The sequence below is a fragment of the Urtica dioica genome, chromosome 10 (genome assembly GCF_054948205.1).
Source record: "Urtica dioica subsp. dioica isolate 48M chromosome 10, U.dioica_male_clone48M_v1_H2, whole genome shotgun sequence".
Taxonomy (NCBI): Eukaryota; Viridiplantae; Streptophyta; class Magnoliopsida; order Rosales; family Urticaceae; genus Urtica; species Urtica dioica.
Window position 1 is genome coordinate 18672391 of NC_142765.1, and position 15926 is coordinate 18688316.

The 15926-nt window shown below is 37.9% G+C and overlaps 2 protein-coding genes and 1 pseudogene across 2 annotated transcripts; 1 reads left to right on the forward strand and 2 right to left on the reverse strand.

Moving 5' to 3' along the window:
• The first annotated feature begins 1978 nt into the window (after nucleotides 1–1978).
• On the forward strand, nucleotides 1979–5485 carry LOC149383727 (AAA-ATPase At3g28580 pseudogene; annotated as a pseudogene).
• A 1955-nt stretch (nucleotides 5486–7440) lies between these two features.
• On the reverse strand, nucleotides 7441–11713 carry LOC149383728 (hydroxyproline O-galactosyltransferase GALT5-like). The gene is made up of 7 exons (XM_089628735.1): nucleotides 10776–11713; nucleotides 9646–9881; nucleotides 8820–9113; nucleotides 8540–8668; nucleotides 8249–8422; nucleotides 7925–8032; nucleotides 7441–7837 (listed from the first exon to the last, which is right to left on the reverse strand). Exons 1-7 carry the CDS (start codon nucleotides 11530–11532, stop codon nucleotides 7628–7630), a joined length of 1908 nt encoding a protein of 635 aa, XP_089484861.1. The 5' UTR covers nucleotides 11533–11713; the 3' UTR covers nucleotides 7441–7627.
• Nucleotides 11714–13387: 1674 nt separating this feature from the next.
• LOC149383729 (uncharacterized) lies at nucleotides 13388–14404 on the reverse strand. The gene has a single exon (XM_089627896.1). The coding sequence runs from the start codon at nucleotides 14402–14404 to the stop codon at nucleotides 13388–13390; it is 1017 nt and encodes a 338-aa protein (XP_089484022.1).
• Nucleotides 14405–15926: the final 1522 nt, after the last annotated feature.

Here is a 15926-nt window from a genome sequence, read left to right on the forward strand (position 1 = left end):
TTAACCACTAATCTAAAAGTACGAGTAATATATAAGTTATAGTGACAACTTTTCATTTCAAAAGTGAATTAAAAACTTCATATATTTATATACATACTATATGTGTGCATTATGTACTATTGTTCTTCAGGTTGAATGGAAGTGAAAGTGGGCCAAAATAATTTAAGATGAGAAGAAATTGCCTGGACATATTGTTTCAGCATGACTATCCCAACACAAAAAATTGAAGAATCCCGGTTTCGTCTTCTTCTTTTTCCTTTTAAAGAAAATTACGGTCCTAAACAAGCAATTACAACTACTATGTTTGATGAAAGAGTCTAAAATTGGATATTATAATCCCAATATATAGGATTCATCAGTAGTTACGTATGAAATAATAAATTATAAAAATTAAAGGGATATTTAATAATTATGAAAGTTTTGTTAATTTATACTAGCAAATTAAAGGCTAGATAATTAGCACTATCTACTAAACACGTGGGGTTGACAATTGAGGCTATCATATTCATATCTAATAATTATGATAGTTTTGTTAGTTATAGAAGCTAATTAAAGGCTGCACTATCAGTTTAATTCATTATACATCTATTACCATTTCAATAACATTTTCGAATAATCCACTAAAAACTAATTTTGGCAAAAAATACTGCTTGACTTTGTGTGAAAAACCCAAAATATCCTTCGCTTTAATATTCCTTACATTTTGATCAAAAACCAAAACTCAATTAATATTTATCTTTATTAATTATTTTTTCATTTAATTGATTTTATTTCTTTTTCTCTCTCCCTAACCGAGTTTATTCAAAATCTCACCCTCACCGATTTTTCAAAATAAAGATAAATATTAATTGTTTTGGATTTTGGTCAAAATATAAGGAATATTAAAGTGAATGATATTTTGAGTTTTCCACGCAAATTCAAGTAGTATTTTTGGCCAAAATTATGTTTTAGTGGATTATTGGAAAATGTTATTGAAATGGTGGTAGATATGACAATTTCTCTAGTAATATTTAGTTTTGCAATTTTTATTCTAAGCGACACTCATATTTCGTAAAATTAGGTGAGTTGATGTGCTGAGAGATTATTTAGTATGATTCTTTTTTTAATCTAAAATTCATTACTTATGCATAGTAGAAAAAGTAACATCTTATGAAAAAAAACGTAACTAGCTATAGACTTGGTGCAAATTTATTATTAAATTTAAGATGCTCCAAGATATAAATCTAATAATATTATTTTAGTTGTACTTTGTATCTTGCCTTTAAGTTCTAAGATATGAGTTAAAGGGCATATGAATTTCTTTTAAGGTCATTGTCCATCTTCTCGGAGAAAAGCTTCAAATAAAGTAAATGAACCTTGAATGAAAGAATCATAGGGGTTTTTTTAAGTGTATTTAGGCTTTGATTGTATTTCTACCTTTTTTTACCACTTATAGTTTTTGTGACTAGACATCCAATGTATATTGCTTCCCTGAAAGACAAATCACCAAAAAGTGGGAATCAAAGAGCAAAATATAACACGAAAACTGCAATCTGTTTCTATGACTCAGAATTCCACGACCATTAGCAAATCAAAAAGTACATTCCATTTCATATATTCAAACCCTCATTGTTAGTGTCACAACATTTCTGAATCTTCTTTTTACATTGATGACAAGTATCCAATTGGTAATTTCCATTTAGCAAATTAGAAATTCTTTACTAAAAGAAATTAGAGACACTCTCTTGAAAAATTAAGCTGATTTATTCTATTACTATATATTTCTTTAAATGATGACATTACATATTTTGATTTGGATACCAAAGGAGACACAAAACAAAGGACATATAATCCGATTTTGTTTTAATTTTTCGACCAAACAGAATGGGGAATATATTATATATATATATATAGTAAGACCATCGTAGAATGCAGAAACGCACACCATTTTCTAAATGGCGAGGAAAATGTGAACGACAATTATCCTGGAGTTAAAATGATGGCGAGAATATTCATACGGGATTGGGATATAGTTGTCCAATTTAGCGAGAATGGCCAGTTTCATGTTCGTTCTCAAATCGACATTTTTTTTAGTGTTAAATTGTATATAACTGCGAGTTACTATTATGAGAAAAATATGAAAAGAGTTTAAAAGCCTATCATTAGGTAAGAAGGAGCAATTAGTATCATGTGTAAAAATATTTACAAATCAAGACAAGACGATTACTTCGAACACATCAGGGGAGATGACAAAATGAACATAAAAAGAACAAAGAAAAGGGGTTGAACTGGAACAAAGGACACAACATAAGAAAAAGGGATGACTAAAAGGGTGGGAAATGGCCTTCTAAGTAGTCTTTTTTATACTTTTGACCAAAATATTGTGGTCATTGTTTTTGGACAAAAATACTACCTAACCATATAAGAAAAGTCTTAAGTGCCCTTTGGTTTTTTATTTTGTTCATTTCCATTAAACGTGCTCTTAGCTCTCTCTCTCTTTCTCTCCTTGTTCATTGTTTCAAAGCTCTCTCTTTCTCCTATTTTTTCTTCTCTCGTTCATTTAAGGTAAAAAAAAAAGCTTGTCTTTTTCTGTTTGTCGTCGCCAGTGGTTTGTCCGCCGTCGTCGTCGCCGAAGAGGTAAACTTTATCTCTTCATGTCGGCGAACGAAATCTAGGAATTTCTGGGTGGGTTTCGTTCGTGTTTGTTTTTTTGTATGAGTTTCGTTGTTGACGTACGGGTTTCGTGTTTCGTTTGTGTTTATTTCTAGGTTTCATGTTTATGGGTTTCATTCGTGTTTTTTAGTTTCATATTTATGGGTTCGTTCGTGTGTTTGGGTAAAAAATGGTTTTTTTTTTTTTGTATTGTCGGAGCTGACATACAAGTCTACAATTTCATTTATTGTAGACATACAAGTCTACAATTTCATTTATTGTAGACTTCTATGTCTACAGTAAATGAAGTTGTAGACTTCATGTTGGCGAACGAAATCTGGGAATTTCTGGGTGGGTTTCGTTCGTGTTTGTTTTTTTGTATGTGTTTCGTTGTTGACGTACGGATTTCGTGTTTCGTTCGTGTTTAATTATGGGTTTCATGTTTCTGGGTTTCATATTCATGGGTTTGTTCGTGTGTTTTGGTAAAAAATGGTTTTTTTTTTTTTGTATTGTTGGAGCTGATATAGCTGATATACAAGTTTACAACGTCTGAAATTGTAGACATACAAGTCTACAACTTCATTTATTGTAGACATAGAAGTCTACAATAAATGAAATTGTAGACTTGTATGTCTACAATAAATGAAATTGTAGACTTGTATGTCAGCTCCGACAATACCAAAAAAACAATTTCAGAGTTCCTCCAATCCTTTCTCGGTCGATCTCTCGGTTCGGCGGTCTCCTCTGGCTCGGCGGATGTTCTCATGCTCGTCGGAGCTTCGTCAAAAGCTTCTCTGATGGCTTTTCTTTGGTCTAGAGTCGGTGGAGCTCACGTCTCTTTTGTCTCAGCCGAGTCACGCGGCGAAGAAAAGAGAGGCTCGGAGCTCGCGATTCTCCTCTTTCCGGTCGGAGTTCACGCGAAGATTGGCTCGGACTGGGCTGATCGAGCTCGGAGTCGTGCGTCGGAGGCAGAGGACGGCTCGCGATGGAGCGAGTTTTGGCCGGACTTGCAGGAACTCGGGCGGTGGTTATAGCGTCGATTTCGCCAGAAAGTTAGGAGAGAGAGAGAGCGGGAATGTAGAGAGAGACTGGGGAGAATTTGTTTTTTTTTATTATCAATTTATTAGTTTTCACGTGTGTGTGTGGTGTGGGTATGTTTATAAAAGGGCAAAATTGTACTTCCTCAGCTGATCAACTATTATTCTTGTCCAAAACATGGATTTCCATATTTTGGTCCAAATGATGAAAAGTAGTAGTACTTATGGCCATTTCGTAAGGTTGAACTAGATACAAGAGAGAAGAAGAAAAACCATGAAAAATGAGGCTAGAAGAATGAAACTGCACTACTTATTGTATTGTGGAAATTACCCAACGTTTACAACATATATTCAGAAATAACTTATTTCTCATTTTTATTCCGAGTCTATCCTTCTTATAGTATTTTTTTTAAGGGTTCTATAGTTATAAGTCATTTTGAAACTTAAGTTTGCCTAATAGCTAATATTTGGTTAGTTATAATTAATTAGTCACCGATTTTACTAACAACAATTAATTGACAATTTTGTCCAAATAAGTCTAACCCATTGACAATTAATAGGAGGAAGTTATTTTGAAAAACTGTCAATTAATTGTTGTTAATAAAATCAGTGATTAATTAGCTATAATTAACCAAACATTGATTATTTAGTAAATAATAAGTTTTATGTGGCTTAGTTGCTAATAAATTTCTTTTTAAATTAATTTTTTTGTTGTTTACGTTTTTATTTGAATTTGTTACCAATATTGTTCTTAGTAGTTTACCGATTCATTAAAAATAACGATAAAATCAACTGATAATTAAAAAGATTGTTTAGTTATGAAATAATATAAAAATTTGAGTTTTTTTTAAGGAATTAACGTCTGAGATTCGCGGAGGAAAGGATGCCAAGGCGGAGAAACGCCGCCGGAGGCTCTACACCAACGTCGGCGGCGGAAACGGAGGATGGGGGTCCGAGAAATCTCTCTGGAGCCACATGGCTTTCGAGCACCCGGCGAAGCTCGAGAACATGGCTTTGGAGCCGGCGGTCCGCGAAGACATCAGGGAGGATCTGATGGCCTTTGCCGGGAACCGAGAGTTCTACGAGAGGGCCGGGAGGGCTTGGAAGAGGGGTTATCTCCTCCACGGGCCACCCGGGACCGGGAAGTCCACCATGGTCGCCGCCATGGCCAACCTCCTCAGCTACGACGTCTACGACCTCGAGCTCACCGCGGTTTGGGACAACACCGAGCTTCGTCAACTCCTACTCGACACCTCGAGCAAGTCCATCATCGTTGTCGAGGACATCGATTGCTCTCTCGACCTCACCGGCCAATGCAACAATGATGGCACCAACAAGAAGAAGAATACGATCGTCGAAGAGTCTCTGAGCGACGACGATGGTGATGACATCAGCGAGCCGATGAGGGCGGCGAGATCCAATAAGGGGGCGGGGAGCCGGGTGACTCTCTCGGGGCTTCTGAACGTGATCGACGGGATTTGGTCGTCGTGCTCATCGTGTTCACCACCAACCATGTCGAGAAGTTGGACCCAGCTCTCATTCGGAGTGAGCGTATGGACAAGCACATCGAGCTTTCGTATTGCACTTTCGAGGGCTTCAAGGTTCTCGCCAAGAACTATCTTGGAGTCGAGTCTCATCCCATGTTTGACGAGATCGAGGGCCTGATCAAGGAGGTCGAGATCACCCCGGCGGATTTGGGCAAGTGCCTTGTGCCTCGCTCCCACCGGGACGGAGCCAAGAGGTGCCTTTCGAACCTGGTTCGGATTCTTCAGAAGGCTAAGAAGAAGATGGCTGATGAAATAAGCGAGTGTGTGTGAAAGTACACCCCTATCTATCAGCTGCTATCTATAATTCTATAATTTATGGTACTGATTATTTTGTTGTACGTACGCATAAAAGATTTTATGGTATTCATGCATACTAGGAAAAGAGTATTAAATTTCTTATCTTGGTGAAGGCTTCCTTCCCATATATATCTTTAATATGTACTTGCTATGTTTGCCGATATGTACTCGATATACATGCATAAACCGAATTGTAAGTTGTAAGACCATCCCATGTGAAATATTTAAGCTCATTATTATTGAGTTTTATTAATATTATTTATGGTATAAGCAATACAATTCCAATCAATAAATGTTGTTATTATATTAAGTATTTACATTAAAACCTGTTTACATTGTTTTTAGATCAACATTTGAAATCACATGTAGTTCAATTTAGGCTCGGATCATATGACCCCACGAGGGCTAAATGGGTGTGAAGGCTTCCAATCTCGTTGTCCTTACCTCGCCGGAATGAGGTTATGGTTCCTCTTCACCTCGACAAAAGTCTTTGTGTTAATCTTGTTCTTCGCACTCATCGTGTTCATCGTTTTTTTCGCACTCATCATGTTCGTCGTGCGGAGGATTTTCCCTGAACAAGTGTTTTGACGTTCAATATTAGTTGAGGTAGTGGTCTAAGTCTCGCCTTGAGTGTCGAGAGAGAAAATGTTTATAGTGAAAGAAAGTGAGGTGATAGAGAGGCAAAAATTTCATGAGTTCAGAGAAACTTACACTTCTGAGTGAAGGGGTGTATGTATTTTTTTCCCCTCGAGTCTTTAGTGGTATTTTGGGCCATGGATGCCATTTTTGGCCGCATGATCAGAGAGCCTTAGGTGGCTAGGAGGTGTCTCTAGCCGAGAGCTTACCAAGGGCCGAGAAGTGGCTTGGTTGAGAGTCACAACCGAGTAGTTGCCCGAGCACTTGGCCAGGAGTGGGCTTGAGGTCATGGTGGCCGAGGGTTCTGGGCGCAGGGCCATGACTGCCGAGAGGTTCAGGTCGCGAGGTTGGCCGAGAACTCTCAAATGGCCAAGTTGGGTCACCACGTAGCCGATTCCTCGGCACGTACGGCCGAGAGTTGAGGCCTGGCATCTGGACGTATCGAGAGGTAAGCTGGTCGAGAGCTTGCCCTTGGCTGAGGGGATCTCGGCACACCGAGGGTCTTGAAATGGCATGACGTCTTGAGGCAAGGCCAAGTGATCGCTTGGCCGAGTGGTCGAGGCTGGGGCGCGGAGCACAGCACGTCTCGTTGTGACGACTTGGTGAGGACAAAGGCGTAAGGACGTGCCAAAGCGTGGCACGGGCTAGAAGTCCTCATGGAGCGAGACAAGTGGTTGGCGCTAGGAATCTCGTGGCGGGGATGTGAGGCATCGAAGGACATTCGGGCGAGGACTCAGCGTCGATGGGCACGCTGGGTGTGCCTCGGCTAATCTCACCAATAGCCACTAAAATAGTAAACTAAAATAATGACATATTTCAATTTTGGAAGTAAACATTTTCAAATGTACAATTTATTTTTCCTTTCTATTTTAATTTGACCCTGTTTTATTTAATTTTTCTCTATTTCAAACATTGAAGGTTTGGGTTTCTTTTCCACCCATTCAAACTCAGTGCTATCGTTTTCAAAGAAACAAAACTGGATTCTCTTAGGCCGAGTAGAAAAGGTAGGCTATCCGCAAAATCTGGATGAATATGTATCTGTCTAGCTGATGTGTGTTTGGTGAGAAGGAAATGATCTATATATTGATAGATTGTTGTATCCATCGGGCTTCGAGACGAGACTTTTGTAATACGAAGTTAGTATAAAAACATAGTTAGTTCTATATACACCAAATTTAATGTATCTAAGTTAAAGAACTTGACACGAAATTCAATTTGTGAATTATAGTTTTATTTGTCCTTTTAAGCATTATTAGCATTGATGATTTCTTTGAAGAGAAAGGAAGCAAAGAAACAAATAATATAAATAATGAATTAATTTGCCTATATATAGAATTTTTGTACAAAAGTTTCATTCCTCTTCGTGATAATATACAAGCTCGTAAAAAAAAATTACTATAACCTGCAAAATTTTACCTATATTCTCTCTTTTGATGATCAAGATAAAAACCATTGTGATGATGATCACCGTCTTCTTCGTCATCTCATACCGCAGCACTGAGGCCTCGTTCCCCGCTGCAACTTTTCCCACATGCAAATCATCTGCCTCGGCGACTGGTAATGAGCTGTGTAGTAATCCTCGATGCAACCGAACTGGCAGAACTTTAGGTTGTGAACGTACTTCACCGGCGTCGTTTCGTTGAATTTCTCTACCCACATTCCCATACTCACATCTTCCATCTTGAATAACTGCCACACAAAAAGAAAAAGGGATTGTCTTTAGGGAATAGAAAAGCGTGGACGAGAAAAGGCAACAGGATTTTTTTTTTGTTTTACCCGAAGTTTATTTCTTTCGAACTCGGAGACGGTGAAGTTAGCAATGTCAGAGGACATAATGTACCCAGGTCCATTGGCGTAAGGAGGGTAAACTTCTTCTGGCCATTCCTGAATTCACCAAGTTATAGTGAATAGGTGAGACTTATGCGTAACGGTCTTCAATTTTATGACTATTGTAATCTATCGCTGTCTTATATGCTTGTAAAATATAATAAAAAAACAACGGTCTTCGACTGTCTTGTATACCAAGTTTGCACACCTTAGCAATCAGAGAAATATCGGAGGAGAGGAATTAAACATTAAAAGTAATGAAGAAAAAAATACCTCCGGTGTCACAGCCCATTTGCCCGAGCGGAGCGGCTTGTGAAAGTAATTTATGTTTCCCACGTAAAAACTTTCGCCCTCGGGTATTTTCCTCGCTTCTCCCAAAACCGCGTCCACATTTACGAACGTGTCGTCGTCGCACTTCATTACGTTTTTGGCAGACATAGACCGAACCTTGATTCGAAAACAAAATCACAATACACACGGTCAAGCTTTTACATCGCGACAAAAATTAAAAAAAAATGTGTGTTTAGAATTATTTTCGGATGTTCGAGTTAATTTAAAACTCACCCCATGTTCACAAATGGCAACGGTTTTCAATACGACGAGGTCGTAGTTATCGAGGTATGGCACGATGACGATGTCGCCGAAGAACTCTGCTTCCTTCTTCAGCTGAGCATTCACTTCTTTCCTGGCATGCTGTAAGAAAATGTCAAAACTATAGAGTTAGGCTAGTAATTAATTACAAATTAATTCTCCCCTAACCACCCCCAAATCTAATGATGCATTTATGATTAAGTAAATTAAAATTACAAATTTACCCCTCTAGATAAATCGCCGAGTGACTCACCAGCGCTACGAAAAACCGAGCGACTACGTCCGAGGACCTGACGAGCTTGTGCCTCATCCAGGACTTCCTCGCCGCCATGCGCTCGACGAAATGATTTCCGGCCGAGAGGACGCCGATGAATAACTCGACGCCTCCTTTCTCCGGGACAGGCGGGGCCCGCCACTGGCCCGACATGTCGAGGCTCCGGCGCGGAGCGAGGCTCGGGTGCAGCGAAGGCAGAGAGGCCGCGAACACGGAGTGGACTTCGACGTCCCCGTTCACCGATATCCCCGTCGCGTCCTCGAGCGTGAATCCCTGCCGATTCATGTACGAGCTAAGTGGGTTAAAATTTATTTGATGATACTCGTTAAATAAAATAGACACAAGTTCTAAAAATAAATAAAAATAATAATAATTCTAAATAGTCATTTGAAATTTAAAAATAAATAAACAAATGTTAGTAAAAAATACAATTTATCACTTTCAAAAAATTCACACGGCTAAAAAAAATTATTGAATCTTATTATTTGACACATTTTAGTTATTTCACTAGTTTTAGACAAACTTTCCATTTATTTCAATTGGTTATTTAGCTATAACACTCTTAAATAAAAGTCCGGTCTCTTTTTCTTCTTTTAAATTCGAATTCAATGTATTTTTTCATCTACCAAGATTTATAAAAAATAAAATTAAGCATTTCAAACGCAGTGTATATTCCACTGAAATGAACTTCCTTCTAATTTGGACTTGTATCGATTTTTTTATTTTATTTTAATGTTTAATATAACCTTTATTGACGGATTATCGCAGAAAAGTGGACGGTATTAATTAGATCGGAATTACTTACGGTGCGGTAAGGGAAAGAGGCGACGTGCCTTCCGTCGACGTTGATGTGATAGCCTTCGAGGCGAGCACTGATTGTGAGAACAAAGAGCTTGTCTTCTGCGAAAGGGAAAGGCCACTCAAAGGCGAGTTTTTTAGTTCTCGAGCCCATGAGTTTGTTCAGCCACCATTTCGTCTTGGCCTCCTCCGAGGTTATGTTGTCACCTAGGATCCACTTTTCGCACTTCGCCTTCCCGTCGACTGCCCGCAAAATTTCCAACCGAGTTAAGAACGGCGGACAAAAACTCGAAAAATAAATAATGTAAATTTAAAATCCTAAAAAAAAATCTACTTTTTTTTTTACCATCATGAAAAAGAAAGAAAACCTGAATCTAGAGCAGTACAAGATCTCGACTTTTTATCGCCAACATTGAGTAAATAAAATCGAGATCAAATCTCTCCCAACTACTAGTAGTCACTCATTACAAAAGCCGCCATGAACCAGAGTAAAATTTCTAAACTTTTCAATGATCAATTCACTCACTATTTCCATGTACACATAGAATATAAATAAAATCGACTCCCTTAGCCCTACCAGAACAACAGCATGAATTTTTTTATTTAAAAAAAAAAATTAGTAGCAAGTCTGTAAATGGAATCAGCAAAAATTCAAGAATCTTCACTTTTGACCAATACTGAAAGAAAATAAAATAAAATAATAATAAACGCAAATAGCAGCCAACCAAAAGTCACTAAAAGATTCAAAATCATGAAGAAGATACAAAAAAAAAAAAAAAAAAAAATTATATGACCAAAACTGATTGTATAAAATCGATCAAATCTCACCCAACAACTAGTCACTCATTACACAGCCATGAACCAAATCAAAATTTCTAAGCTTTTAAATGATCAATTAACTGAGACTGCTTCTATGAGTATGTATAGATATATAAAATAAATAAATAAAGAATGGACTCCCTTTACCCAACCAGAACAACCTAAATTTTCTATTAAAAAAAAAAAAAAAAGTTGAGCAGCAGCACTGTAAACGGAATCAGCAAAAACTCAAGAATCTCCACTTTTTACCAAAACTGAAAAGAAGAAAAGATTTTTTAATAATAATAATAATTAAATAAACTATGAATGAAGACTCACCGGTGTCCTCGTCAGCCCTGGAAGGCCAACCGTCGCATCGGAGCGCCGATCCCCATTGCATCCGATAACAAGTGTTGATTTCGATCACCGGTTTTCCGCTCCAATCTCCTCTCAGCCTCGGATTCATATGCAAAACCCTCGGCGGCTCTTCTCCCTCCGCCGCCTTCAGCCCCACCAGCTCCACCCTAAACTCCGCTCCCCTCACCCGCCCCACCACCGTCACCGACGACCCCACCGTCATCCCGCACGGGATCGCCGCCACGTGTCCCATCCCCTCCAGCTCCCTCCCCGTCACCGTCACCGACCCCGGACACGTGTCGCTCCCTGGACGGACGCCCGGACCGGGTGCTTCGGACTTCGCCTCGGCCTCGGCTTCGGTCCAGAGGCGGTTTCCGGCGGCGAGGGCGGTGCTGGCGAGATCCCAATCCTCCGCGGCGCGGCGGAGGGCGAGTCTGGAGAGGGAGCGGTGGGCCACGCGCTTTTCCGGGCGCGTGGGGGCGGATGGCGGGGAGTTGAGGCGCGCGTGGATTGGGAGGTTGGCGTGGCGGCGCGTGGAGAGGTGGGCGGTGGTGGAGGAGAGCTCGTTGAAGGTGGATTCGAAGGTGATGGGGATTTTGACGGTGGAGAATGTGAAGTAGAGGAATCCTAGTATGATTAAGGTTTGGATTAGTGTCGTTTTCGGTAGAGTCGATAGTTTTTGGAGGTTCTTCATCGTCGTCACTGTGAGAGTGTCTTCGGCGAGCCATATTTTCTTCATTTTTTTTTTTTTGTGGATTCGAGGAGGAACAGAGAAGAGATTCGGATATTTAATTGGTATATGCAAAATTACCTCTCTTCTCAGCGAAAATAAAGAGAAAAAAAAATTAGAGCTCTCTCTCTCTCAATAATTTGAGTATGAATAGAGAGAGAGAGAGAGAGAGAGTTGGGTAAGCAACTTCGAAACTCAGACGCGTAAATATATTTCTCTCTCGCAAACATGAGAGAGAGTATTTTTCGGGTCGGTGGTGAATCGTGATGTGATATCAGAGAGTATTTTTCTCTGTATTTATTTAAGAGTATTTATAAATAAATAAATAAAGGAAAGTTAAATATCGGAGAAGAAAACGAGCCTTTTAACTTTTAAGATTGAAAATGTTTGGTAGTTAAGACTTACGAAAGAAAAAGATTGGGCAAGTAAAACCAAAATAAATGCACAATAAATAGATGACTATTTTACTTGAATGAACTTACATTCCTTTTATTGACTTTAAGTTTATGTTCATGCGAATTTGCAATTTATGGATTTGTTTTGGGTAATACAAAAAATCTAACTTTTTTTTAAAAATAAGCTGATGTTTAAACTTATTTTTTTAAGTGTATCTTCAGTCTAATTTTAAAGATCTTTCAAATCGGAAGCCAGGTAATATAAATCAAACAATAATAGATTTTGTATGATATGATGTCAATTTTGTAGATCTATATTAAAAAAAAAATGTAGAGCAAATATCCTTAAGAACCAATTACAATTAATTCCGTAGAATTATATTATAGCATCTATTGTAAATTTAGAATTTTATAGCTAAAAAAATGTTATAAAAATTAGGTAATTGTTTGATTTTCAGCTACTCGATGGTCAACAAGTACAAACCGCTCACGGCCGATCAAGGAAGAAATTTTTTCATGCAAAGTTCTCGTGGTTTGCGGATCGGGGCAGTTATAAGTGATCGTCAAATGACGTTGAAGGTGGTTAATTGTATTTCTCCTCCGATCATAGATCAACGAGTGCATGGAAGCAATTTTTTGTGATATTTAAGTGTTTCTAGACGAGCTCGGCAGTGACACTTGTTGTTTTATTGCCCGTGAAGGGAATAGAGCAGTTTACATGCTAATTTGTATGGCTTTTTAGTTTGTTCATGATGTTTTTTCGGATTTTAAAGTGTTATCTTTATATTGTTTATGCACTTGGAGAAGATGGTGTTGCTAATTAATCTGGAATGATCACTACTCTTTGAAAAGGAAAGAAAAAAAAAAGCAAGATTTGATTTTGAATGGGCATTAGCTTCATACGTGCATGAAGCCAGACATTTTCTAAAAAAAAAAAAACATGATATATGAATATTCATGTACTTTATGTAAGGGTAGAAATTTTGTTTGAAAACCAAACACGAAATATTTACTACACGAAAAAGACTATCTGAATATTATCTGACTATCTTAATTAACTCAAAAACACTCAAACTAATTAGTAACACTTTCCAAATCAATATATTACCGGCGAAAATATCGACATCCCGCACGGTCGATAATAAACTATAACAGATGAACTAGACTTGGTTGAAATGATTAGGTGTATGAATGTGATTTAGCTTATAATATAGAAGTAATGGCTTGAAATAGTCAAATAATTACATATTACGGTAGTAAAATTAAGTAATAGTAGAATACATAATTAAAAGAGACCTAAAAAGATCTTTACTCGATCTCAATTATTTGAATAGTAAAAATAGAGCTAAATTTATGTCTAACCCTCATAATTTGTGTTCTTTTTTTTTTTTTTGAGGAAACGTGGGCGATACCACGGGCAATTCATTAAAAACACTCACATATGACGGAGGAAAACCGTGGTTACAAGATTAGGACAACGTAGGTTGATCGGAGATAACATCATCCCTTATACAAGGTGGGACCATTTCCGACCAACACGCGTCTGTGAGAAACTTTAAGGAGTAACAAGCAAGTTTATGAGCAACCACATTATTCACTCTAGGGAGGAATGAGATATCAAAGAAAGAAAATTGTGCAGCCAAAACCTTGATGTCGGTGAAGATCGTACCAAGTTCCATCGCCGGAATAAAACCACTCTTGATCGCGTTAACAATCTCCAAACAATCGGATTGATGAATCACTCTCTCCATCCCGAATTGTCTCGCCATAGACAACCCAAAGGCAACACCGTGAGCTTCAGCAAGGGCAGCCGGTAGCCGCCGGGCCTTCGAGGAAATCTCGGAAGCTATCACTCTTCCACAAAAGTCCCAGATAACGCACCCCACCCCAAACCTACCTTCTTCCGCATTCGTCGCCGCGTCAACGCAAATCGAAGTCAGCCCCCGTGCGGGGGCAGCCCACAACGAAGCCTCGGTAGAATCCTTGATCTTCATCGAGGGGACCGAACCCGCCCGGACTTCCTCCCAATAACTTTCACACCATTCAACAAGGTTTTCAGGGGTCCACCGTGATTGTCCGGAAACAACATTGTTCCTATGATTCCAAATTTCCCATAATAAGATCACATAGAACTCAAATTTACTAACCTCGAGGGACTCCAATGCCGACGATAGCAAGCTGATTTCGTCAACACCCCAGAACACCTTCGTGAGTCCTCCAAACCCGGCAGTTTTCCATACTTTTCGAGCCCAACTACATCCCCAAAAAGCGTGCATGATCGTCTCCGGGGCGCTGGAACAAATGGGGCAGCGAACCTCCTTCGTGACTCTCTGTTTCTCAAGGACCGTGAGCGCCGGAATCCATCCCTTACAAACCCGCCAAGCAAGGATCTTCGTTTTAGGAAGGACGGAGATACTCCAAAGACCCGTCCACCACCTTATGGGCCTCCCCGTATAGGTGGAGCACGGCGGCCAGCTCGTATCCATCGCAACTCGATACCCACTTCGCATTTGTGTTATGTTTTTAAATCATTAAATATTAAAAATACTTTAAAATAGACAATATGTCTAGCTCTTCTTATAATATGACATCTCTATGGCTAAATAATGACTAATAAATTATACATGTACATGTGTAAGGGCTTCTCCAACCATACGCCATAACGCCAAATATGACGTAAAAGCTGCTCCAACCACATGTAATATCCAACGCCAAATTTGGCGATTTAAACAGTGCCACTGTACAATACGGTATATTTTTTAAATTAACATATTAAATTTAAAGTTTTTTTTTATATATACATATATTAACCTTATAAATGTTTATAAAACACAAAAACTCATAAATTGACTACAAAAATATCAAAACAAAGTTCAATTAAAACATAAAAATTTAAATATAGGTTACAAAGTTTAAATTAAACACACAAAATAAAATGAAAACTAAAAACAATAACATAATTTTAAAAGACATAGTAAAAACTTAAAACACAATTTAATAACGGGGAAAATTATTTCAAGTTCCGTCAAGATAATTATAATACTGGGTGTAATCTTGATTTTGATCTCCTTGAGCTTGATCTCCATTAGTTTGATCTTCATGAGCTTGGTATTTTTAATAAAGAGATTGTTTTATTTTAATAATATAATAATGGTAATTATTTATTGAAATATTTATTAATAAAGAGATTGTTTTATTTTAATAATATAATAATGGTAAATAATATTTTTAGTGTGAAATTTGTTGTTGTGATTGGAGTTGAAAAAAAATTTGGTGCTAAATCAACACAAAAGCTGTGTTGAATTAACACCAAATATAGTCCATGGGTTGGAATTGCCGTTAAGTGTTTTATCTTGTTTTTTTAATAAAATATTTCGTGCCATTACTTAATTAAATAAATAAAAAGAAGCGTTGACGTAATTAAATTAGCATTTTCTTTTGTAAGATATTTAATAAATAATGGCTTTTTTTGACGTAACCATTTATTTCAGAGCCGTAGGTTTCCCTTGTATTCTCCTTGACTTTGGACAGCACTGAATTCCGTATCACACCAAAAGCTATTTGGAATTTTGGATCATATGTGAGAGCCCCCGTAACGGCTTTTAATGTTTAATTTCTTTTAGTATTTAAATTCTCCCTATAGAAAAACATATATTTATTTGTATTTTATGCATTTTCGTTGCTTTGAAGTTTGAACTTCAAAATAAAAAATTATGTGGTGGAGGTGTTTGTTTGTCATTTGTGAATTGTGATTTATGTCCCCGTCAAATCGAAGCTCGTCACCATTTTTAACATTGAATTATCCGTTATTGTTGTAATTTAATATTGCATGTACTGTTTTTGTTTTTATATAATTAAAAAATTACGTGCACTGTTTTTTTTAGAGATAACTGACAGATTCATAATTACTTTTGAGGTAAAATCAGCGAGCAATACAGTCTGAAAAAGAATTAAACCAAGTAGCTGACTGATCCCCATGTAAACTGCTAGATGCTATATGGTGTGGGT

What these genes read in the sequence shown, in the direction of transcription:
- LOC149383728 (XM_089628735.1), bottom strand. Translation starts at nt 11,532, where the DNA reads ATGAAGAAAATATGGCTCGCCGAAGACACTCTCACAGTGACGACGATG. An exon ending in CCTCTTTCCCTTACCGCACC is followed by an intron (nt 9,114 to 9,645) that starts GTAAGTAATTCC and finishes ATGAATCGGCAG; the next exon opens with GGATTCACGCTCGAGGACGC. An exon ending in TTGCCATTTGTGAACATGGG is followed by an intron (nt 8,423 to 8,539) that starts GTGAGTTTTAAA and finishes TTTCGAATCAAG; the next exon opens with GTTCGGTCTATGTCTGCCAA.
- LOC149383729 (XM_089627896.1), bottom strand. Translation starts at nt 14,404, where the DNA reads ATGGATACGAGCTGGCCGCCGTGCTCCACCTATACGGGGAGGCCCATA.